The sequence below is a fragment of the Pan troglodytes genome, chromosome 20, assembly GCF_028858775.2.
Source record: "Pan troglodytes isolate AG18354 chromosome 20, NHGRI_mPanTro3-v2.0_pri, whole genome shotgun sequence".
Taxonomy (NCBI): Eukaryota; Metazoa; Chordata; class Mammalia; order Primates; family Hominidae; genus Pan; species Pan troglodytes.
The window spans coordinates 58,597,738-58,620,357 of NC_072418.2; the positions used below are offsets into that span (position 1 = coordinate 58,597,738).

General features: G+C 40.2%; 4 protein-coding genes across 4 annotated transcripts; all 4 read left to right on the plus strand.

Moving 5' to 3' along the window:
- The first annotated feature begins 2,004 nt into the window (after nucleotides 1-2,004).
- On the plus strand, nucleotides 2,005-3,622 carry LOC129138012 (ret finger protein-like 4A). Its single transcript, XM_054672966.2, has 2 exons — nucleotides 2,005-2,293; nucleotides 2,802-3,622. The coding sequence occupies exons 1-2, from the start codon at nucleotides 2,008-2,010 to the stop codon at nucleotides 3,377-3,379; spliced, it is 864 nt and encodes a 287-aa protein (XP_054528941.1). The 5' UTR covers nucleotides 2,005-2,007; the 3' UTR covers nucleotides 3,380-3,622.
- A 4,281-nt stretch (nucleotides 3,623-7,903) lies between these two features.
- LOC100610718 (ret finger protein-like 4A) lies at nucleotides 7,904-9,429 on the plus strand. Its single transcript, XM_054672969.1, has 2 exons — nucleotides 7,904-8,189; nucleotides 8,701-9,429. Exons 1-2 carry the CDS (start codon nucleotides 7,904-7,906, stop codon nucleotides 9,276-9,278), a joined length of 864 nt encoding a protein of 287 aa, XP_054528944.1. The 3' UTR covers nucleotides 9,279-9,429.
- A 4,358-nt stretch (nucleotides 9,430-13,787) lies between these two features.
- LOC129138014 (ret finger protein-like 4A) lies at nucleotides 13,788-15,408 on the plus strand. Its single transcript, XM_054672970.2, has 2 exons — nucleotides 13,788-14,076; nucleotides 14,588-15,408. Exons 1-2 carry the CDS (start codon nucleotides 13,791-13,793, stop codon nucleotides 15,163-15,165), a joined length of 864 nt encoding a protein of 287 aa, XP_054528945.1. The 5' UTR covers nucleotides 13,788-13,790; the 3' UTR covers nucleotides 15,166-15,408.
- A 4,263-nt stretch (nucleotides 15,409-19,671) lies between these two features.
- Nucleotides 19,672-21,067, plus strand: LOC129138015 (ret finger protein-like 4A). Its single transcript, XM_054672971.2, has 2 exons — nucleotides 19,672-19,960; nucleotides 20,472-21,067. Exons 1-2 carry the CDS (start codon nucleotides 19,675-19,677, stop codon nucleotides 21,047-21,049), a joined length of 864 nt encoding a protein of 287 aa, XP_054528946.1. The 5' UTR covers nucleotides 19,672-19,674; the 3' UTR covers nucleotides 21,050-21,067.
- The last annotated feature ends 1,553 nt before the right edge of the window (nucleotides 21,068-22,620 follow it).

A 22,620-nucleotide genomic window follows, 5' to 3' on the forward strand; every position in this document is an offset into this window, starting at 1 on the left:
AAAAAATAACACTGAAAACACAATCGTCTTCCTTTATGGTAAAAACCTGTCCAATAGTAACCATCTCAATGATGGCAGAATGAAATCAGAATCTGATTGGATTAAAAAGGAGGGAAAGGGTGTGGCTAAGGTGGGTGGAGACACCCTCTCGTATAAAAGTCCCTGGCAGGCAGCTCTCACTCCAGATCTGAGCTGTCTGCAGAAGCAGCTGGAGAGCAGGGGAGAAACTCCAGAAGGAGAGGTGAGTTCAATCTCTTGGAATTCATTTTTACAAAAGGCGTATGAGAGTCTAGGGGAATGCAATAATGTCTTGATTCCACAAGTGTTGTCTGAGGCCAACTCCATGACAGACGCACTGTATTTCTGGAGGATAATGGCACCTCTGCCCTGGTAACAGTTAGGTAAGTCTTAGATTTTCAATACCAGGGCAAGAGACGTGACAATCTCCATTTGCTTGAATTTCATCAGAATTTGGTAGACTTTCTGAAATGCTGGACAGAGTTTCGGTAGCTCCATTATTCAACATCAGGTTTTCCTATGGGTTTGGTATTGTTTTCCTATTCTCCCCTTCCCACAACCCCTGGCAACCATCATTCTTCTCTTATTTTCTGATTTGTTTTGGTTCCGTTTTTTGTTCCTTTTAACTCAGAAAGAGAAAGGGAAGGAAATGAAAAGCAAAGTTTGTTTACATTACTATTGCGGAAAAGATCTGGCCGGATGCTGGGACCTACCTCTTCCAGGATGGGGATTCATTTTTTCTTTAATTGTTTTGAGACAGGGTCTCGCTCTGTCTGCCAGGCTGGAGTGCAGCGGCCGTTTTCTGATTCTATGAGATCAGTCAACTCAGATTCCACATAACTGAGATCATACAGTGTTTACTTCCTTCAGCCTCACTTATTTTACTTCCCATCATGCCCTCGGCCTTCATCCACATTGGTGCAATGCCAGAATTGCCTTCTTTTTTATGGTAGAATAATCCAATGTATATACCACCATTTCCTTATCCATTTTTCTGTCACAGACTCTGGGGTTGTTTCCATGGCTCTTGTGAATAACGCTGCAGAGAACCGGAGAGTGCAGATGTCTCTTTGACATGCTGACCTCTTTCTTTCACGTAGAAACACAGAAGTAGGGTTGCTGGAACACAGGCAGTTCTATTCTTAATGTTTTCAGAAAGTTCCCTACAATTTTCTTTTTGCTACGGCCTTGAAAATATTCCTTATATATTTTGGATATTAATCCACTGTCATATATATGGCTGCTTGTTTGTTTTTTTTTAGTTCTGTTTTTTGCTTTTTTTTTTCCCCCGCCAAGCGTAAGATTCAGTTTTACCTGGTAGGACTTATTTGTACTTTGTGTCTTGTCCTTTTGGTGCGCTATCAGGGTTTTCACCACATCCAGTTTGCACAGTTGGGGAAGTAGAAGGTCTTCAAATGGACTCCAGCACTGTCCAATAGAAACATAAGATAACCCATATATGTAATTGTAAATTCATTTTCTGGTAGTCACATAAAATAGTACAAAACAAGCCTAATGAATTTTAACTCAAAATAAAATCATTTAACATGTGAGCAACTTTAAACGTTCTCAAGGAGATAGTTTACATTCTCTTTTCCCCCTTATGTCTTCAAAAATAAGAGTGTATTTGGCTCACAGCACATCTCCATTCAGATACGCCCCATCCCAGGTCTCAATAGCCATTTGTGACTGGTGGCTACCATATCAAAGAGCTCAGGGGTGTAGACTCCTTTACTATTTCAATTCAAAGGCTTTCGATGAATCATGCCCTTTATTCCAATGAGTATTACAGATATTAGAAGTTCAGGGCCTCGAGTCATTGACATTTGTATTCATGTTGTGTCTTCATCACTAGCAGTAGTGATTTTAAGTATCGTGCCATGACAGCTCCATGCATGTAAAGATAAAAGCCCCACACACTATCAGCTGTTCATTCAGCTCGTGGAAATTCTAATTCCGTGTTCATTTTTTTTTCCATAGACATTTGCCATGGCTGAGCACTTCAAACAGGTCATTAGATGTCCTGTCTGTCTAAAAGATCTTGAAGACGCCGTGCAACTGAAATGTGGATATGCCTGCTGCCTCCAGTGCCTCAATTCACTCCAGAAGGAGCCCGATGGGGAAGGTTTACTGTGCCGTTTCTGCTCTGTGGTCTCTCAGAAGGATGACATCAAGCCCAAGTACAAGCTGAGGGCGCTGGTTTCCATCATCAAGGAACTAGAGCCCAAGCTGAAAAAGGTTCTCACAATGAACCCAAGGATGAGGAAGTTTCAAGGTAAGGAATCTATAGGACCTGCCACAACCCATAAAAGGCACTGGGAAAACGACTTTCAAACATTTCTTCATTAAACATAGGCATTAGGATATCTAGCATCTAAAACTTCCATGCTTCACAAACAGCAACAGTTCTCACCTTTGCGTACAGATTTTCATGGAATCTGTGCACGTTTGTAGAATACTTTGGAGAGCAAGCTACTGTCTTCTTTCATGTATCATATGTGATAAATGGAAAACTAATTTTCATCAAATTCTCCACTAACTTAATTCAAAAGGCATTTCTAATATGAATAAGGTGGACTTGTTACAATGATCATATTCATGCAATCTAGAGATAAAATTTAACCTCATCAGGTGGCCAAACAAGTTTCCCCAGGAAATTTTGATTTGGGAAACAAAGTAGAATAAGAGTAAAAGTGAATAATGTGTTTAAGTGTTTGCAGTCAAAGGGCAGAGGGAGTCTGTAGTGTGTGTCTTTGCTGAACTCCTGGTTCTTCTTTGCACAGTGGATATGACGTTGGATGTGGACACAGCCAACAACTATCTCATCATTTCTGAAGACCTGAGGAGTTTCCGAAGTGGGGATTTGAGCCAGAATAGGAAGGAGCAAGCTGAGAGGTTCGACACTACCCTGTGTGTCCTGGGCACCCCTCGCTTCACTTCCGGCCGCCATTACTGGGAGGTGGACGTGGGCACCAGCCAAGTGTGGGATGTGGGCGTGTGCAAGGAATCTGTGAACCGACAGGGGATGATTGTGGTTTCTTCAGAACACGGCTTCTTGACTGTGGGTTGCAGAGAAGGAAAGGTCTTTGCTGCCAGCACTGTGCCTATGACTCCTCTCTGGGTGAGTCCCCAGTTGCACAGAGTGGGGATTTTCCTGGATGTAGGTATGAGGTCCATTGCCTTTTACAATGTTAGTGATGGGTGCCATATCTACACATTCATCGAGATTCCTGTTTGCGAGCCATGGCGTCCATTTTTTGCTCATCAACGTGGAAGTCAAGATGATCAGAGCATCCTGAGTATCTGTTCTGTGATCAATCCAGCCAGGGCCAGTGCCCCAGTTTCTTCTGGGGGAAAGTAAATAAACATTTCAACATAATCATCTTTAGGAAGTTTCAGTGCGCCCATAGCCATAGCTAAGAACTTTTCTGCTAGATACACATAGGTACAAAGGGACAGAAGGGAAAAAGCCATCACTCTGTAAACCATGAACAGAAAGCAATTATGTTAATGAGGGGAAAATTACATTGTAATTAAAGTTTGTCATGTTGTTTTCTTTGGGGCTTATGTTTATATTTCTGTTCAATAAATATTTTGAAAATTCAGATTCATTTGCCAATGTTTTCTATTTTCTGCAAGATTAGTGTACTATGTGTTATGGAAGTTATGAACGAAATAATAATTTCAATGTGACCCAACACAGTAACTGAATTTCAAATGATAAGGACCTATGAATACGGCAAAATTATATATGTTCATGTATTCAGTTTAACCCAACAACCGAACACTGACATTCATTTCAAGTGCACACTGAGTGTTTGCCACGAATATGTGTGGTCTTAGAGAGATCTCATTAGCTTTAAAATTGAAATACTATACACCCTCTCCTATGACGGCAACAGAGTCAAATTGGAAATCAATAACAGGAAGAAATCCAGAAATTCTCCACTTACATGCAAATTAAATAACCACTTCTAAATAAAATGATCAAATATGAAATGACAATGGAAATTACAGCTATCCTGAGTTGAATGAAAAGCACACATTTCCAAAATTTCTAGATGCGGTTGAAGCTCACTGAGAAACTCCTAATAGGAAGAAAATACCGTAATCAATCACCTTAATTTCTACTTGAACTTACTTCACTAAGAGCAATTCAATTGTCAGCATTTTGATCAAAACCATCTGACAAGTATCTGGGCAGTTCGAGACATTCTCACATCTTCCTGTCTTCTTCTGAGCCCTCCAAACGGTTGCAACCTCTGCCCGTTACCCAGTTCCAAAGTCGCTTCCACATTTTCAGGTACCTCAATAGCAGTGCCTCACTCCTGGTACCAATATTCTATATCAGTTCATTCTCACACTGCTCTAAAGAACTACCGGAGACTGGGTAATTTATGAAGAAAAGAGGTTTCATTAATTTATAGTTCTGCAGGTCGCACGGGGAACATCACTGGGTGGCCTCGGGAAATTTAACAATCATGGAGGAAGGCAAAGGGGAAGCGTACATGAGAGCGGGCAAGGAACCTTTACCACTGTCTTAGTAGAAGCCAGCGGAGCTGCTTTCTGTGAAAAGATGCAACTGGAAAAGAGGTGGAAAGTATCTAACACCCAAACCAACCCCACCAGTGTGCCAGCAATCCTAAGACGCTCTTCTCTAATTCTGAACGGAAGAACTCCGCTTCCAAGACATGAGCATGAATGCAATTCCAGGCTGTAAGATATTTTGGGAGAATATTAGAGAGGCAAATCAACCCACTGGACTTGGTGCTTTCCACAACCGAGGCCACCTGGTATTCCCAAAGAGAACAGAAATTTTGTTCAAGCTTTACTGAAAGCAGATAAAAATTACAAGATGTGAGGGATCAGTGCTCCAGGAACCTGGGTCCATAAAATTAGAAGCTGGAGAGTAACTTCTCCCAGAAATGTGAGTATATTTTAAAAGGATTTATATGAGAAAATAAAGCAATTAGAATTATGCGAGAAGAGATAAGCATTTTCTCCCTGCATGCATATGTGTAGATACGGTATGTGTGTGTACATGGACATACAGGTGGCAGATTATACTATAGATGCCAATCAATGAAGAAATGCAATGTGCAAGGATTTCATCTAATATATGCACCACAACGTAGAGATTTGTGTTTCTCAGTTTGCCTTCACGAGACAAAAGGAGTTGAGAACTGCCTTGGCTTTGAATAGGAAAGAAGAGAGTCTAGCAATCACTAGAGAATGATTACTGTGGAGATGATTGAATTAAAGACTATTAATTTAATCACATTAATGTAATCAGATCCTTTCCCACCTGACCTCCAGTCTCCCACTTTTACGTTCTTATCCATGAACTCTGATCCCCTATAATGTATTTAATACATGAGGAACCCATTTTTGAACAATTTTAAAGAGGAAATGAATCTCATTTTACTTGTGTTGTGATGTAAGGGAAATAGAAAGATTGTAACAGTATATTTTACCTTTCATTTTAGATGCTGCAACTAAAAAGAAAAACCGGACTTTCACTGGCTGACTGATTGTCTGGAAACCGTTTTGGGATTTCTTTCCTAAGCTTCTTAATTAGAATCTTTACATTACAGAGAAAATGTTTTTGAGAGTTGAGTGTGGTCTGTGGAGTGTCCTGTTAGTAACGACTACTGGGTAGGTTTAACTCACCTCTTTTATTGAAATGTGAAAAGGTGTTATATTTATAATAGAAAACTCTTTGAAAGTCGCACCATGCATTTTAGAGGAATTTTAAATGTCACCCCAAATTTTAAGATTTTATTTAATTTTAACTAGTTTCCAAGTTTTAATCAATAGGCATAATATTCAAGATCTTATCTAAAAATTATTACATGGCAATATTTTGTCCTTGTTAATTAAAAAATAACACTGAAAACACAATCGTCTTCCTTTATGGTAAAAACCTGTCCAATAGTAACCATCTCAATGATGGCAGAATGAAATCAGAATCTGATTGGATTAAAAAGGAGGGAAAGGGTGTGGCTAAGGTGGGTGGAGACACCCTCTCGTATAAAAGTCCCTGGCAGGCAGCTCTCACTCCAGATCTGAGCTGTCTGCAGAAGCAGCTGGAGAGCAGGGGAGAAACTCCAGAAGGAGAGGTGAGTTCAATCTCTTGGAATTCATTTTTACAAAAGGCGTATGAGAGTCTAGGGGAATGCAATAATGTCTTGATTCCACAAGTGTTGTCTGAGGCCAACTCCATGACAGACGCACTGTATTTCTGGAGGATAATGGCACCTCTGCCCTGGTAACAGTTAGGTAAGTCTTAGATTTTCAATACCAGGGCAAGAGACGTGACAATCTCCATTTGCTTGAATTTCATCAGAATTTGGTAGACTTTCTGAAATGATGGACAGAGGTTCGGTGGCTGCGTTATTCAACATCAGGTTTTCCTATGGGTTTGGTATTGTTTTCCTATTCTCCCCTTCCCACAACCCCTGGCAACCATCATTCTTCTCTTATTTTCTGATTTTTTTTTGTTCAGTTTTTTGTTCCTTTTAATTCAGAAAGAGAAAGGGAAGGAAATGAAAAGCAAAGTTTGTTTACATTACTATTGCTGAAAAGATCTGGCCGGATGCTGGGACCTACCTCTTCCAGGATGGGGATTCATTTTTTCTTTAATTGTTTTGAGACAGGGTCTCGCTCTGTCTGCCAGGCTGGAGTGCAGCGGCCATTTTCTGATTCTATGAGATCAGTCAACTCAGATTACACATAACTGAGATCATACAGTGTTTACTTCCTTCAGCCTCACTTATTTTACTTCCCATCATGCCCTCGGCCTTCATCCACATTGGTGCAATGCCAGAATTGCCTTCTTTTTTATGGTAGAATAATCCAATGTATATACCACCATTTCCTTATCCATTTTTCTCTCACAGACTCTGGGGTTGTTTCCATGGCTCTTGTGAATAACGCTGCAGAGAACCTGAGAGTGCAGATGTCTCTTTGACATGCTGACCTCTTTCTTTCACGTAGAAACACAGAAGTAGGGTTGCTGGAACACAGGCAGTTCTATTCTTAATGTTTTCAGAAAGTTCCCTACAATTTTCTTTTTGCTACGGCCTTGAAAATATTCCTTATATATTTTGGATATTAATCCACTGTCATATATATGGCTGCTTGTTTTTTTTTAGTTCTGTTTTTTGCTTTTTTTTTTTTTTCCCCCGCCAAGCGTAAGATTCAGTTTTACCTGGTAGGACTTATTTGTACTTTGTGTCTTGTCCTTTTGGTGCGCTATCAGGGTTTTCACCACATCCAGTTTGCACAGTTGGGGAAGTAGAAGGTCTTCAAATGGACTCCAGCACTGTCCAATAGAAACATAAGATAACCCATATATGTAATTGTAAATTCATTTTCTGGTAGTCACATAAAATAGGACAAAACAAACCTAATGAATTTTAACTCAAAATAAAATCATTTAACATGTGAGCAACTTTAAACGTTCTCAAGGAGATAGTTTACATTCTCTTTTCCCCCTTATGTCTTCAAAAATAAGAGTGTATTTGGCTCACAGCACATCTCCATTCAGATACGCCCCATCCCAGGTCTCAATAGCCATTTGTGACTGGTGGCTACCATATCAAAGAGCTCAGGGGTGTAGACTCCTTTACTATTTCAATTCAAAGGCTTTCGATGAATCATGCCCTTTATTCCAATGAGTATTACAGATATTAGAAGTTCAGGGCCTCGAGTCATTGACATTTGTATTCATGTTGTGTCTTCATCACTAGCAGCAGTGATTTTAAGTATCGTGCCATGACAGCTCCATGCATGTAAAGATAAAAGCCCCACACACTATCAGCTGTTCATTCAGCTCGTGGAAATTCTAATTCCGTGTTCATTTTTTTTTCCATAGACATTTGCCATGGCTGAGCACTTCAAACAGGTCATTAGATGTCCTGTCTGCCTAAAAGATCTTGAAGACGCTGTGCAACTGAAATGTGGATATGCCTGCTGCCTCCAGTGCCTCAATTCACTCCAGAAGGAGCCCGATGGGGAAGGTTTACTGTGCCGTTTCTGCTCTGTGGTCTCTCAGAAGGATGACATCAAGCCCAAGTACAAGCTGAGGGCGCTGGTTTCCATCATCAAGGAACTAGAGCCCAAGCTGAAAAAGGTTCTAACAATGAACCCAAGGATGAGGAAGTTTCAAGGTAAGGAATCTATAGGACCTGCCACAACCCATAAAAGGCACTGGGAAAACGACTTTCAAACATTTCTTCATTAAACATAGGCATTAGCAGGATATCTAGCATCTAAAACTTCCATGCTTCACAAACAGCAACAGTTCTCACCTTTGCGTACAGATTTTCATGGAATCTGTGCACGTTTGTAGAATACTTTGGAGAGCAAGCTACTGTCTTCTTTCATGTATCATATGTGATAAATGGAAAACTAATTTTCATCAAATTATCCACTAACTTAATTCGAAAGGCATTTCTAATATGAATAAGGTGGACTTGTTACAATGATCATATTCATGCAATCTATAGATAAAAGTTAACCGCATCAGGTGGCCAAACAAGTTTCCCCAGGAAATTTTGATTTGGGAAAGAAAGTAGAATAAGAGTAAAAGTGAATAATGTGTTTAAGTGTTTGCAGTCAAAGGGCAGAGGGAGTCTGTAGTGTGTGTCTTTGCTGAACTCCTGGTTCTTCTTTGCACAGTGGATATGACGTTGGATGTGGACACAGCCAACAACTATCTCATCATTTCTGAAGACCTGAGGAGTTTCCGAAGTGGGGATTTGAGCCACAATAGGAAGGAGCAAGCTGAGAGGTTCGACACTACCCTGTGTGTCCTGGGTACCCCTCGCTTCACTTCCGGCCGCCATTACTGGGAGGTGGACGTGGGCACCAGCCAAGTGTGGGATGTGGGTGTGTGCAAGGAATCTGTGAACCGACAGGGGATGATTGTGCTTTCTTCAGAACACGGCTTCTTGACTGTGGGTTGCAGAGAAGGAAAGGTCTTTGCTGCCAGCACTGTGCCTATGACTCCTCTCTGGGTGAGTCCCCAGTTGCACAGAGTGGGGATTTTCCTGGATGTAGGTATGAGGTCCATTGCCTTTTACAATGTTAGTGATGGGTGCCATATCTACACATTCATCGAGATTCCTGTTTGCGAGCCATGGCGTCCATTTTTTGCTCATCAACGTGGAAGTCAAGATGATCAGAGCATCCTGAGTATCTGTTCTGTGATCAATCCAGCCAGGGCCAGTGCCCCAGTTTCTTCTGGGGGAAAGTAAATAAACATTTCAACATAATCATCTTTAGGAAGTTTCAGTGCGCCCATAGCCATAGCTAAGAACTTTTCTGCTAGATACACATAGGTACAAAGGGACAGAAGGGAAAAAGCCATCACTCTGTAAACCATGAACAGAAAGCAATTATGTTAATGAGGGGAAAATTACATTGTAATTAAAGTTTGTCATGTTGTTTTCTTTGGGGCTTATGTTTATATTTCTGTTCAATAAACATTTTGAAAATTCAGATTCATTTGCCAATGTTTTCTATTTTCTGCAAGATTAGTGTACTATGTGTTATGGAAGTTATGAACGAAATAATAATTTCAATGTGACCCAACACAGTAACTGAATTTCAAATGATAAGGACCTATGAATACGGCAAAATTATATATGTTCATGTATTCAGTTTAACCCAACAACCGAACACTGACATTCATTTCAAGTGCACACTGAGTGTTTGCCACGAATATGTGTGGTCTTAGAGAGATCTCATTAGCTTTAAAATTGAAATACTATACACCCTCTCCTATGACGGCAACAGAGTCAAATTGGAAATCAATAACAGGAAGAAATCCAGAAATTCTCCACTTACATGCAAATTAAATAACCACTTCTAAATAAAATGATCAAATATGAAATGACAATGGAAATTACAGCTATCCTGAGTTGAATGAAAAACACACATTTCCAAAATTTCTAGATGCGGTTGAAGCTCACTGAGAAACTCCTAATAGGAAGAAAATACCGTAATCAATCACCTTAATTTCTACTTGAACTTACTTCACTAAGAGCAATTCAATTGTCAGCATTTTGATCAAAACCATCTGACAAGTATCTCGGGAGTTCCAGACATTCTCACATCTTCCTGTCTTCTTCTGAGCCCTCCAAACGGTTGCAACCTCTGCCCGTTACCCAGTTCCAAAGTCGCTTCCACATTTTCAGGTACCTCAATAGCAGTGCCTCACTCCTGGTACCAATATTCTATATCAGTTCATTCTCACACTGCTCTAAAGAACTACCGGAGACTGGGTAATTTATGAAGAAAAGAGGTTTCATTAATTTATAGTTCTGCAGGTCGCACGGGGAACATCACTGGGTGGCCTCGGGAAATTTAACAATCATGGAGGAAGGCAAAGGGGAAGCGAACATGAGAGCGGCCAAGGAAACTTTACCACTGTCTTAGTAGAAGCCAGCGGAGCTGCTTTCTGTGAAAAGATGCAACTGGAAAAGAGGTGGAAAGTATCTAACACCCAAACCAACCCCACCAGTGTGCCAGGAATCCTAAGACGCTCTTCTCTAATTCTGAACGGAAGAACTCCGCTTCCAAGACATGAGCATGAATGCAATTCCAGGCTGTAAGATATTTTGGGAGAATATTAGAGAGGCAAATCAACCCACTGGACTTGGTGCTTTCCACAACTGAGGCCACCTGGTATTCCCAAAGAGAACAGAAATGTTGTTCAAGCTTTACTGAAAGCAGATAAAAATTAAAAGATGTGAGGGATCAGTGCTCCAGGAACCTGGGTCCATAAAATTACAAGCTGGAGAATAACTGCTCCCAGAAATGTGAGTATATTTTAAAAGGATTTATATGAGAAAATAAACCAATTAGAATTATGCCAGAAGAGATAAGCATTTTCTCCCTGCATGCATATGTGTAGATACGGTATGTGTGTGTACATGGACATACAGGTGCCAGATTATATTATAGATGCCAATCAATGAAGAAAAGCAATGTGCAAGGATTTCATATAATATATGCACCGCAACATAGGGATTTGTGTTTCTCAATTGGCCTTCACGAGACAAAAGGAATTGAAAACTGCCTTGGCTTTGAATAGGAAAGAAGAGAATCTAGCAGTCACTAGAGAGTGTTTACTGTGGAGATGATTGAATTAAAGACTATTAATTTAATCACACTAATGTAATCAAATCCTTTCCCACCTGACCTCCACTTTTACGTTCTTATCCATGAACTCTGATCCCCTATAATATATTTAATACATGAGGAACCCAATTGTGAACATTTTTAAAGAGGAAATGAATCTCATTTTACTTACGTTGTGATGTAAGGGAAATAGAAAGATTGTAACAGTATCTTTTACCTTTCATTTTAGATGCTGCAACTAAAAAGAAAAACCGGACTTTCACTGGCTGACTGATTGTCTGGAAAGCGTTTTGCGATTTCTTTCCTAGGCTTCTTAATTAGAATCTTTACATTATAGAGAAAATGTTTTTGAGAGTTGAGTGTGGTCTGTGGAGAGTCCTATTAGTAACGACTACTGGGTAGGTTTAACTCACCTCTTTTATTGAAATGTGAAAAGGTGTTACATTTATAATAGAAAACTCTTTGAAAGTCACACCATTCATTTGAGAGGAATTTTAAATGTCACCCCAAATTTTAAGATTTTAATTAATTTTCATTGATTTCCAAATTTTAATCAATAGGCATAATCTTCAAGATCTTATCTAAAAAATATTACATGGCAATATTTTGTCCTTGTTAATTCAAAAATAACACTGAAAACACAATCGTCTTCCTTTACCGTAAAAACCTGTCCAAAAGTAACCATCTCAATGATGGCAGAATGAAATCAGAATCTGATTGGATTAAAAAGGAAAGGGTGTGGCTAAGGTGGGTGGAGACACCCTCTCGTATAAAAGCCCCTGGCAGGCAGCTCTCACTCCAGATCTGAGCTGTCCAGAGAAGCAGCTGGAGGCCAGGGCAGAAACTCCAGAAGGAGAGGTGAGTTCAATCTCTTGGAATTCATTTTCACAAAAGGCGTATGAGAGTCTAGGGGAATGCAATAATGTCTTGATTCCACAAGAGTTGTCTGAGGCCAACTCCATGACAGACACACTGTATTTCTGGAGGATAATGGGACCTCTGCCCTGGTAACAGTTAGGTAAGTCTTAGATTTTCAATACCAAGGCAAGAGACGTGACAATCTCCATTTGCTTGAATTTCATCAGAATTTGGTAGACTTTCTGAAATGATGGACAGAGGTTCGGTGGCGGCGTTATTCAACGTCAGGTTTTCCTATGGGTTTGGTATTGTTTTCCTATTCTCCCCTTCCCACAACCCCTGGCAACCATCATTCTTCTCTTATTTTCTGATTTTTTTTTGTTCAGTTTTTTGTTCCTTTTAATTCAGAAAGAGAAAGGGAAGGAAATGAAAAGCAAACTTTGTTTGCATTATTTTTGCAGAAAAGATCTGGCCAGATGCTGGGACCTACCTCTTCCAGGATGGGGATTCATTTTTTCTTTAATTGTTTTGAGACAGGGTCTCGCTCTGTCTGCCAGGCTGGAGTGCAGCGGCCATTTTCTGATTCTATGAGATCAGTCAACTCAGATTCCACATAACTGAGATCATACAGTGTTTACTTCCTTCAGCCTCACTTATTTTACTTCCCATCATGCCCTCGGCCTTCATCCACATTGGTGCAATGCCAGAATTGCCTTCTTTTTTATGGTAGAATAATCCCATGTATATATCACCATTTCCTCATCCATTTTTCTCTCACAGACTCTGGGGTTGTTTCCATGGCTCTTGTGAATAACGCTGCAGAGAACCTGAGAGTGCAGATGTCTCTTTGACATGCTGACCTCTTTCTTTCACGTAGAAACACAGAAGTAGGGTTGCTGGAACACAGGCAGTTCTATTCTTAATGTTTTCAGAAAGTTCCCTACAATTTTCTTTTTGCTACGGCCTTGAAAATATTCCTTATATATTTTGGATATTAATCCACTGTCATATATATGGCTGCTTGTTTTTTTTTAGTTCTGTTTTTTGCTTTTTTTTTTTTTTCCCCCGCCAAGCGTAAGATTCAGTTTTACCTGGTAGGACTTATTTGTACTTTGTGTCTTGTCCTTTTGGTGCGCTATCAGGGTTTTCACCACATCCAGTTTGCACAGTTGGGGAAGTAGAAGGTCTTCAAATGGACTCCAGCACTGTCCAATAGAAACATAAGATAACCCATATATGTAATTGTAAATTCATTTTCTGGTAGTCACATAAAATAGGACAAAACAAACCTAATGAATTTTAACTCAAAATAAAATCATTTAACATGTGAGCAACTTTAAACGTTCTCAAGGAGATAGTTTACATTCTCTTTTCCCCCTTATGTCTTCAAAAATAAGAGTGTATTTGGCTCACAGCACATCTCCATTCAGATACGCCCCATCCCAGGTCTCAATAGCCATTTGTGACTGGTGGCTACCATATCAAAGAGCTCAGGGGTGTAGACTCCTTTACTATTTCAATTCAAAGGCTTTCGATGAATCATGCCCTTTATTCCAATGAGTATTACAGATATTAGAAGTTCAGGGCCTCGAGTCATTGACATTTGTATTCATGTTGTGTCTTCATCACTAGCAGCAGTGATTTTAAGTATCGTGCCATGACAGCTCCATGCATGTAAAGATAAAAGCCCCACACACTATCAGCTGTTCATTCAGCTCGTGGAAATTCTAATTCCGTGTTCATTTTTTTTTCCATAGACATTTGCCATGGCTGAGCACTTCAAACAGGTCATTAGATGTCCTGTCTGCCTAAAAGATCTTGAAGACGCTGTGCAACTGAAATGTGGATATGCCTGCTGCCTCCAGTGCCTCAATTCACTCCAGAAGGAGCCCGATGGGGAAGGTTTACTGTGCCGTTTCTGCTCTGTGGTCTCTCAGAAGGATGACATCAAGCCCAAGTACAAGCTGAGGGCGCTGGTTTCCATCATCAAGGAACTAGAGCCCAAGCTGAAAAAGGTTCTAACAATGAACCCAAGGATGAGGAAGTTTCAAGGTAAGGAATCTATAGGACCTGCCACAACCCATAAAAGGCACTGGGAAAACGACTTTCAAACATTTCTTCATTAAACATAGGCATTAGCAGGATATCTAGCATCTAAAACTTCCATGCTTCACAAACAGCAACAGTTCTCACCTTTGCGTACAGATTTTCATGGAATCTGTGCACGTTTGTAGAATACTTTGGAGAGCAAGCTACTGTCTTCTTTCATGTATCATATGTGATAAATGGAAAACTAATTTTCATCAAATTATCCACTAACTTAATTCGAAAGGCATTTCTAATATGAATAAGGTGGACTTGTTACAATGATCATATTCATGCAATCTATAGATAAAAGTTAACCGCATCAGGTGGCCAAACAAGTTTCCCCAGGAAATTTTGATTTGGGAAAGAAAGTAGAATAAGAGTAAAAGTGAATAATGTGTTTAAGTGTTTGCAGTCAAAGGGCAGAGGGAGTCTGTAGTGTGTGTCTTTGCTGAACTCCTGGTTCTTCTTTGCACAGTGGATATGACGTTGGATGTGGACACAGCCAACAACTATCTCATCATTTCTGAAGACCTGAGGAGTTTCCGAAGTGGGGATTTGAGCCACAATAGGAAGGAGCAAGCTGAGAGGTTCGACACTACCCTGTGTGTCCTGGGTACCCCTCGCTTCACTTCCGGCCGCCATTACTGGGAGGTGGACGTGGGCACCAGCCAAGTGTGGGATGTGGGTGTGTGCAAGGAATCTGTGAACCGACAGGGGATGATTGTGCTTTCTTCAGAACACGGCTTCTTGACTGTGGGTTGCAGAGAAGGAAAGGTCTTTGCTGCCAGCACTGTGCCTATGACTCCTCTCTGGGTGAGTCCCCAGTTGCACAGAGTGGGGATTTTCCTGGATGTAGGTATGAGGTCCATTGCCTTTTACAATGTTAGTGATGGGTGCCATATCTACACATTCATCGAGATTCCTGTTTGCGAGCCATGGCGTCCATTTTTTGCTCATCAACGTGGAAGTCAAGATGATCAGAGCATCCTGAGTATCTGTTCTGTGATCAATCCAGCCAGGGCCAGTGCCCCAGTTTCTTCTGGGGGAAAGTAAATAAACATTTCAACATAATCATCTTTAGGAAGTTTCAGTGCGCCCATAGCCATAGCTAAGAACTTTTCTGCTAGATACACATAGGTACAAAGGGACAGAAGGGAAAAAGCCATCACTCTGTAAACCATGAACAGAAAGCAATTATGTTAATGAGGGGAAAATTACATTGTAATTAAAGTTTGTCATGTTGTTTTCTTTGGGGCTTATGTTTATATTTCTGTTCAATAAACATTTTGAAAATTCAGATTCATTTGCCAATGTTTTCTATTTTCTGCAAGATTAGTGTACTATGTGTTATGGAAGTTATGAACGAAATAATAATTTCAATGTGACCCAACACAGTAACTGAATTTCAAATGATAAGGACCTATGAATACGGCAAAATTATATATGTTCATGTATTCAGTTTAACCCAACAACCGAACACTGACATTCATTTCAAGTGCACACTGAGTGTTTGCCACGAATATGTGTGGTCTTAGAGAGATCTCATTAGCTTTAAAATTGAAATACTATACACCCTCTCCTATGACGGCAACAGAGTCAAATTGGAAATCAATAACAGGAAGAAATCCAGAAATTCTCCACTTACATGCAAATTAAATAACCACTTCTAAATAAAATGATCAAATATGAAATGACAATGGAAATTACAGCTATCCTGAGTTGAATGAAAAACACACATTTCCAAAATTTCTAGATGCGGTTGAAGCTCACTGAGAAACTCCTAATAGGAAGAAAATACCGTAATCAATCACCTTAATTTCTACTTGAACTTACTTCACTAAGAGCAATTCAATTGTCAGCATTTTGATCAAAACCATCTGACAAGTATCTCGGGAGTTCCAGACATTCTCACATCTTCCTGTCTTCTTCTGAGCCCTCCAAACGGTTGCAACCTCTGCCCGTTACCCAGTTCCAAAGTCGCTTCCACATTTTCAGGTACCTCAATAGCAGTGCCTCACTCCTGGTACCAATATTCTATATCAGTTCATTCTCACACTGCTCTAAAGAACTACCGGAGACTGGGTAATTTATGAAGAAAAGAGGTTTCATTAATTTATAGTTCTGCAGGTCGCACGGGGAACATCACTGGGTGGCCTCGGGAAATTTAACAATCATGGAGGAAGGCAAAGGGGAAGCGAACATGAGAGCGGCCAAGGAAACTTTACCACTGTCTTAGTAGAAGCCAGCGGAGCTGCTTTCTGTGAAAAGATGCAACTGGAAAAGAGGTGGAAAGTATCTAACACCCAAACCAACCCCACCAGTGTGCCAGGAATCCTAAGACGCTCTTCTCTAATTCTGAACGGAAGAACTCCGCTTCCAAGACATGAGCATGAATGCAATTCCAGGCTGTAAGATATTTTGGGAGAATATTAGAGAGGCAAATCAACCCACTGGACTTGGTGCTTTCCACAACTGAGGCCACCTGGTATTCCCAAAGAGAACAGAAATGTTGTTCAAGCTTTACTGAAAGCAGATAAAAATTAAAAGATGTGAGGGATCAGTGCTCCAGGAACCTGGGTCCATAAAATTACAAGCTGGAGAATAACTGCTCCCAGAAATGTGAGTATATTTTAAAAGGATTTATATGAGAAAATAAACCAATTAGAATTATGCCAGAAGAGATAAGCATTTTCTCCCTGCATGCATATGTGTAGATACGGTATGTGTGTGTACATGGACATACAGGTGCCAGATTATATTATAGATGCCAATCAATGAAGAAAAGCAATGTGCAAGGATTTCATATAATATATGCACCGCAACATAGGGATTTGTGTTTCTCAATTGGCCTTCACGAGACAAAAGGAATTGAAAACTGCCTTGGCTTTGAATAGGAAAGAAGAGAATCTAGCAGTCACTAGAGAGTGTTTACTGTGGAGATGATTGAATTAAAGACTATTAATTTAATCACACTAATGTAATCAAATCCTTTCCCACCTGACCTCCACTTTTACGTTCTTATCCATGAACTCTGATCCCCTATAATATATTTAATACATGAGGAACCCAATTGTGAACATTTTTAAAGAGGAAATGAATCTCATTTTACTTACGTTGTGATGTAAGGGAAATAGAAAGATTGTAACAGTATCTTTTACCTTTCATTTTAGATGCTGCAACTAAAAAGAAAAACCGGACTTTCACTGGCTGACTGATTGTCTGGAAAGCGTTTTGCGATTTCTTTCCTAGGCTTCTTAATTAGAATCTTTACATTATAGAGAAAATGTTTTTGAGAGTTGAGTGTGGTCTGTGGAGAGTCCTATTAGTAACGACTACTGGGTAGGTTTAACTCACCTCTTTTATTGAAATGTGAAAAGGTGTTACATTTATAATAGAAAACTCTTTGAAAGTCACACCATTCATTTGAGAGGAATTTTAAATGTCACCCCAAATTTTAAGATTTTAATTAATTTTCATTGATTTCCAAATTTTAATCAATAGGCATAATCTTCAAGATCTTATCTAAAAAATATTACATGGCAATATTTTGTCCTTGTTAATTCAAAAATAACACTGAAAACACAATCGTCTTCCTTTACCGTAAAAACCTGTCCAAAAGTAACCATCTCAATGATGGCAGAATGAAATCAGAATCTGATTGGATTAAAAAGGAAAGGGTGTGGCTAAGGTGGGTGGAGACACCCTCTCGTATAAAAGCCCCTGGCAGGCAGCTCTCACTCCAGATCTGAGCTGTCCAGAGAAGCAGCTGGAGGCCAGGGCAGAAACTCCAGAAGGAGAGGTGAGTTCAATCTCTTGGAATTCATTTTCACAAAAGGCGTATGAGAGTCTAGGGGAATGCAATAATGTCTTGATTCCACAAGAGTTGTCTGAGGCCAACTCCATGACAGACACACTGTATTTCTGGAGGATAATGGGACCTCTGCCCTGGTAACAGTTAGGTAAGTCTTAGATTTTCAATACCAAGGCAAGAGACGTGACAATCTCCATTTGCTTGAATTTCATCAGAATTTGGTAGACTTTCTGAAATGATGGACAGAGGTTCGGTGGCGGCGTTATTCAACGTCAGGTTTTCCTATGGGTTTGGTATTGTTTTCCTATTCTCCCCTTCCCACAACCCCTGGCAACCATCATTCTTCTCTTATTTTCTGATTTTTTTTTGTTCAGTTTTTTGTTCCTTTTAATTCAGAAAGAGAAAGGGAAGGAAATGAAAAGCAAACTTTGTTTGCATTATTTTTGCAGAAAAGATCTGGCCAGATGCTGGGACCTACCTCTTCCAGGATGGGGATTCATTTTTTCTTTAATTGTTTTGAGACAGGGTCTCGCTCTGTCTGCCAGGCTGGAGTGCAGCGGCCATTTTCTGATTCTATGAGATCAGTCAACTCAGATTCCACATAACTGAGATCATACAGTGTTTACTTCCTTCAGCCTCACTTATTTTACTTCCCATCATGCCCTCGGCCTTCATCCACATTGGTGCAATGCCAGAATTGCCTTCTTTTTTATGGTAGAATAATCCCATGTATATATCACCATTTCCTCATCCATTTTTCTCTCACAGACTCTGGGGTTGTTTCCATGGCTCTTGTGAATAACGCTGCAGAGAACCTGAGAGTGCAGATGTCTCTTTGACATGCTGACCTCTTTCTTTCACGTAGAAACACAGAAGTAGGGTTGCTGGAACACAGGCAGTTCTATTCTTAATGTTTTCAGAAAGTTCCCTACAATTTTCTTTTTGCTACGGCCTTGAAAATATTCCTTATATATTTTGGATATTAATCCACTGTCATATATATGGCTGCTTGTTTTTTTTTAGTTCTGTTTTTTGCTTTTTTTTTTTTTCCCCCGCCAAGCGTAAGATTGTTTTACCTGGTAGGACTTATTTGTACTTTGTGTCTTGTCCTTTTGGTGCGCTATCAGGGTTTTCACCACATCCAGTTTGCACAGTTGGGGAAGTAGAAGGTCTTCAAATGGACTCCAGCACTGTCCAATAGAAACATAAGATAACCCATATATGTAATTGTAAATTCATTTTCTGGTAGTCACATAAAATAGGACAAAACAAACCTAATGAATTTTAACTCAAAATAAAATCATTTAACATGTGAGCAACTTTAAACGTTCTCAAGGAGATAGTTTACATTCTCTTTTCCCCCTTATGTCTTCAAAAATAAGAGTGTATTTGGCTCACAGCACATCTCCATTCAGATACGCCCCATCCCAGGTCTCAATAGCCATTTGTGACTGGTGGCTACCATATCAAAGAGCTCAGGGGTGTAGACTCCTTTACTATTTCAATTCAAAGGCTTTCGATGAATCATGCCCTTTATTCCAATGAGTATTACAGATATTAGAAGTTCAGGGCCTCGAGTCATTGACATTTGTATTCATGTTGTGTCTTCATCACTAGCAGCAGTGATTTTAAGTATCGTGCCATGACAGCTCCATGCATGTAAAGATAAAAGCCCCACACACTATCAGCTGTTCATTCAGCTCGTGGAAATTCTAATTCCGTGTTCATTTTTTTTTCCATAGACATTTGCCATGGCTGAGCACTTCAAACAGGTCATTAGATGTCCTGTCTGCCTAAAAGATCTTGAAGACGCTGTGCAACTGAAATGTGGATATGCCTGCTGCCTCCAGTGCCTCAATTCACTCCAGAAGGAGCCCGATGGGGAAGGTTTACTGTGCCGTTTCTGCTCTGTGGTCTCTCAGAAGGATGACATCAAGCCCAAGTACAAGCTGAGGGCGCTGGTTTCCATCATCAAGGAACTAGAGCCCAAGCTGAAAAAGGTTCTAACAATGAACCCAAGGATGAGGAAGTTTCAAGGTAAGGAATCTATAGGACCTGCCACAACCCATAAAAGGCACTGGGAAAACGACTTTCAAACATTTCTTCATTAAACATAGGCATTAGCAGGATATCTAGCATCTAAAACTTCCATGCTTCACAAACAGCAACAGTTCTCACCTTTGCGTACAGATTTTCATGGAATCTGTGCACGTTTGTAGAATACTTTGGAGAGCAAGCTACTGTCTTCTTTCATGTATCATATGTGATAAATGGAAAACTAATTTTCATCAAATTATCCACTAACTTAATTCGAAAGGCATTTCTAATATGAATAAGGTGGACTTGTTACAATGATCATATTCATGCAATCTATAGATGAAAGTTAACCGCATCAGGTGGCCAAACAAGTTTCCCCAGGAAATTTTGATTTGGGAAAGAAAGTAGAATAAGAGTAAAAGTGAATAATGTGTTTAAGTGTTTGCAGTCAAAGGGCAGAGGGAGTCTGTAGTGTGTGTCTTTGCTGAACTCCTGGTTCTTCTTTGCACAGTGGATATGACGTTGGATGTGGACACAGCCAACAACTATCTCATCATTTCTGAAGACCTGAGGAGTTTCCGAAGTGGGGATTTGAGCCACAATAGGAAGGAGCAAGCTGAGAGGTTCGACACTACCCTGTGTGTCCTGGGTACCCCTCGCTTCACTTCCGGCCGCCATTACTGGGAGGTGGACGTGGGCACCAGCCAAGTGTGGGATGTGGGTGTGTGCAAGGAATCTGTGAACCGACAGGGGATGATTGTGCTTTCTTCAGAACACGGCTTCTTGACTGTGGGTTGCAGAGAAGGAAAGGTCTTTGCTGCCAGCACTGTGCCTATGACTCCTCTCTGGGTGAGTCCCCAGTTGCACAGAGTGGGGATTTTCCTGGATGTAGGTATGAGGTCCATTGCCTTTTACAATGTTAGTGATGGGTGCCATATCTACACATTCATCGAGATTCCTGTTTGCGAGCCATGGCGTCCATTTTTTGCTCATCAACGTGGAAGTCAAGATGATCAGAGCATCCTGAGTATCTGTTCTGTGATCAATCCAGCCACTGCCAGTGCCCCAGTTTCTTCTGGGGGAAAGTAAATAAACATTTCAACATAATCATCTTTAGGAAGTTTCTGTGCGCCCATAGCCATAGCTAAGAACTTTTCTGCTAGGTACACATAGGTACAAAGGGACAGAAGGGAAAAAGCCATCACTCTGTAAACCATGAACAGAAAGCCATTATATTAATGAGGGGAAAATTACATTGTACTTAAAGTTTGTCATGTTGTTTTCTTTGGGGCTTATGTTTATATTTCTGTTCAATAAACATTTTGAAAATTCAGATTCATTTGCCAATGTTTTCTATTTTCTGCAAGATTAGTGGAGTATGTGTTATGGAAGTTAGGAACTAAATAATAATCTGAATGTGTCCCAACACAGTAACTGAATTTCAAATGATAAGGACCTATGAATACGTCAAAATTATATATGTTCTTGTATTCAGTCTAACCCAACAACCGAACACTGACATTCATTTCAAGTGCACACTGAGTGTTTGCCACGAATATGTGTGGTCTTAGGGAGATCTCATTAGCTTTAAAATTGAAATACTATACACCCTGTCCTATGATGGCAACAGAGTCAAATTGGAAATCAATAACAGGAAGAAATCCATAAATTCTCCACATACATGTAAATTAAATAACCACTTCTAAATAAAATGATCAAATATGAAATGACAATGGAAATTACAGCTATCCTGAGTTGAATGAAAAACACACATTTCCAAAATTTCTAGATGCGGTTGAAGCTCACTGAGAAACTCCTAATAGGAAGAAAATACCGTAATCAATCACTTTAATTTCTACTTGAACTTACTTCACTAAGAGCAATTCAATTGTCAGCATTTTGATCAAAACCATCTGACAAGTATCTGGGCAGTTCCAGACATTCTCACATCTTCCTGTCTTCTTCTGAGCCCTCCAAACGGTTGCAACCTCTGCCCGTTACCCAGTTCCAAAGTTGCTTCCAGATTTTCAGGTACCTCAATAGCAGTGCCTCACTCCTGGTACCGATATTCTATATCAGTTCATTTTCACACTGCTCTAAAGAAGTACCGGAGACTGGGTCATTTATGAAGAAAAGAGGTTTCATTAATTTATAGTTGTGCAGGTCGCACGGGGAACATCACTGGGTGGCCTCGGGAAACTGAACAATCATGGAGGAAGGCAAAGGGGAAACGTACATGAGAGCGGGCAAGGAAACTTTACCACTGTCTTAGTAGAAGCCAGCGGAGCTGCTTTCTGTGAAAAGATGCAACTGGAAAAGAGGTGGAAAGTATCTAACACCCAAACCAACCCCACCAGTGTGCCAGCAATCCTAAGACGCTCTTCTCTAATTCTGAACGGAAGAACTCCGCTTCCAAGACATGAGCATGAATGCAATTCCAGGCTGTAAGATATTTTGGGAGAATATTAGAGAGGCAAATCAACCCACGGGGCTTGGTGCTTTCCACAACTGAGGCCACCTGGTATTCCCAAAGAGAACAGAAATTTTGTTCAAGCTTTACTGAAAGCAGATAAAAATTACAAGATGTGAGGGATCAGTGCTCCAGGAACCTGGGTCCATAAAATTACAAGCTGGAGAATAACTGCTCCCAGAAATGTGAG

What these genes read in the sequence shown, in the direction of transcription:
- LOC129138012 (XM_054672966.2), top strand. Translation starts at nt 2,008, where the DNA reads ATGGCTGAGCACTTCAAACAGGTCATTAGATGTCCTGTCTGTCTAAAA. An exon ending in AAGGATGAGGAAGTTTCAAG is followed by an intron (nt 2,294 to 2,801) that starts GTAAGGAATCTA and finishes TTCTTTGCACAG; the next exon opens with TGGATATGACGTTGGATGTG.
- LOC100610718 (XM_054672969.1), top strand. Translation starts at nt 7,904, where the DNA reads ATGGCTGAGCACTTCAAACAGGTCATTAGATGTCCTGTCTGCCTAAAA. An exon ending in AAGGATGAGGAAGTTTCAAG is followed by an intron (nt 8,190 to 8,700) that starts GTAAGGAATCTA and finishes TTCTTTGCACAG; the next exon opens with TGGATATGACGTTGGATGTG.
- LOC129138014 (XM_054672970.2), top strand. Translation starts at nt 13,791, where the DNA reads ATGGCTGAGCACTTCAAACAGGTCATTAGATGTCCTGTCTGCCTAAAA. An exon ending in AAGGATGAGGAAGTTTCAAG is followed by an intron (nt 14,077 to 14,587) that starts GTAAGGAATCTA and finishes TTCTTTGCACAG; the next exon opens with TGGATATGACGTTGGATGTG.
- LOC129138015 (XM_054672971.2), top strand. Translation starts at nt 19,675, where the DNA reads ATGGCTGAGCACTTCAAACAGGTCATTAGATGTCCTGTCTGCCTAAAA. An exon ending in AAGGATGAGGAAGTTTCAAG is followed by an intron (nt 19,961 to 20,471) that starts GTAAGGAATCTA and finishes TTCTTTGCACAG; the next exon opens with TGGATATGACGTTGGATGTG.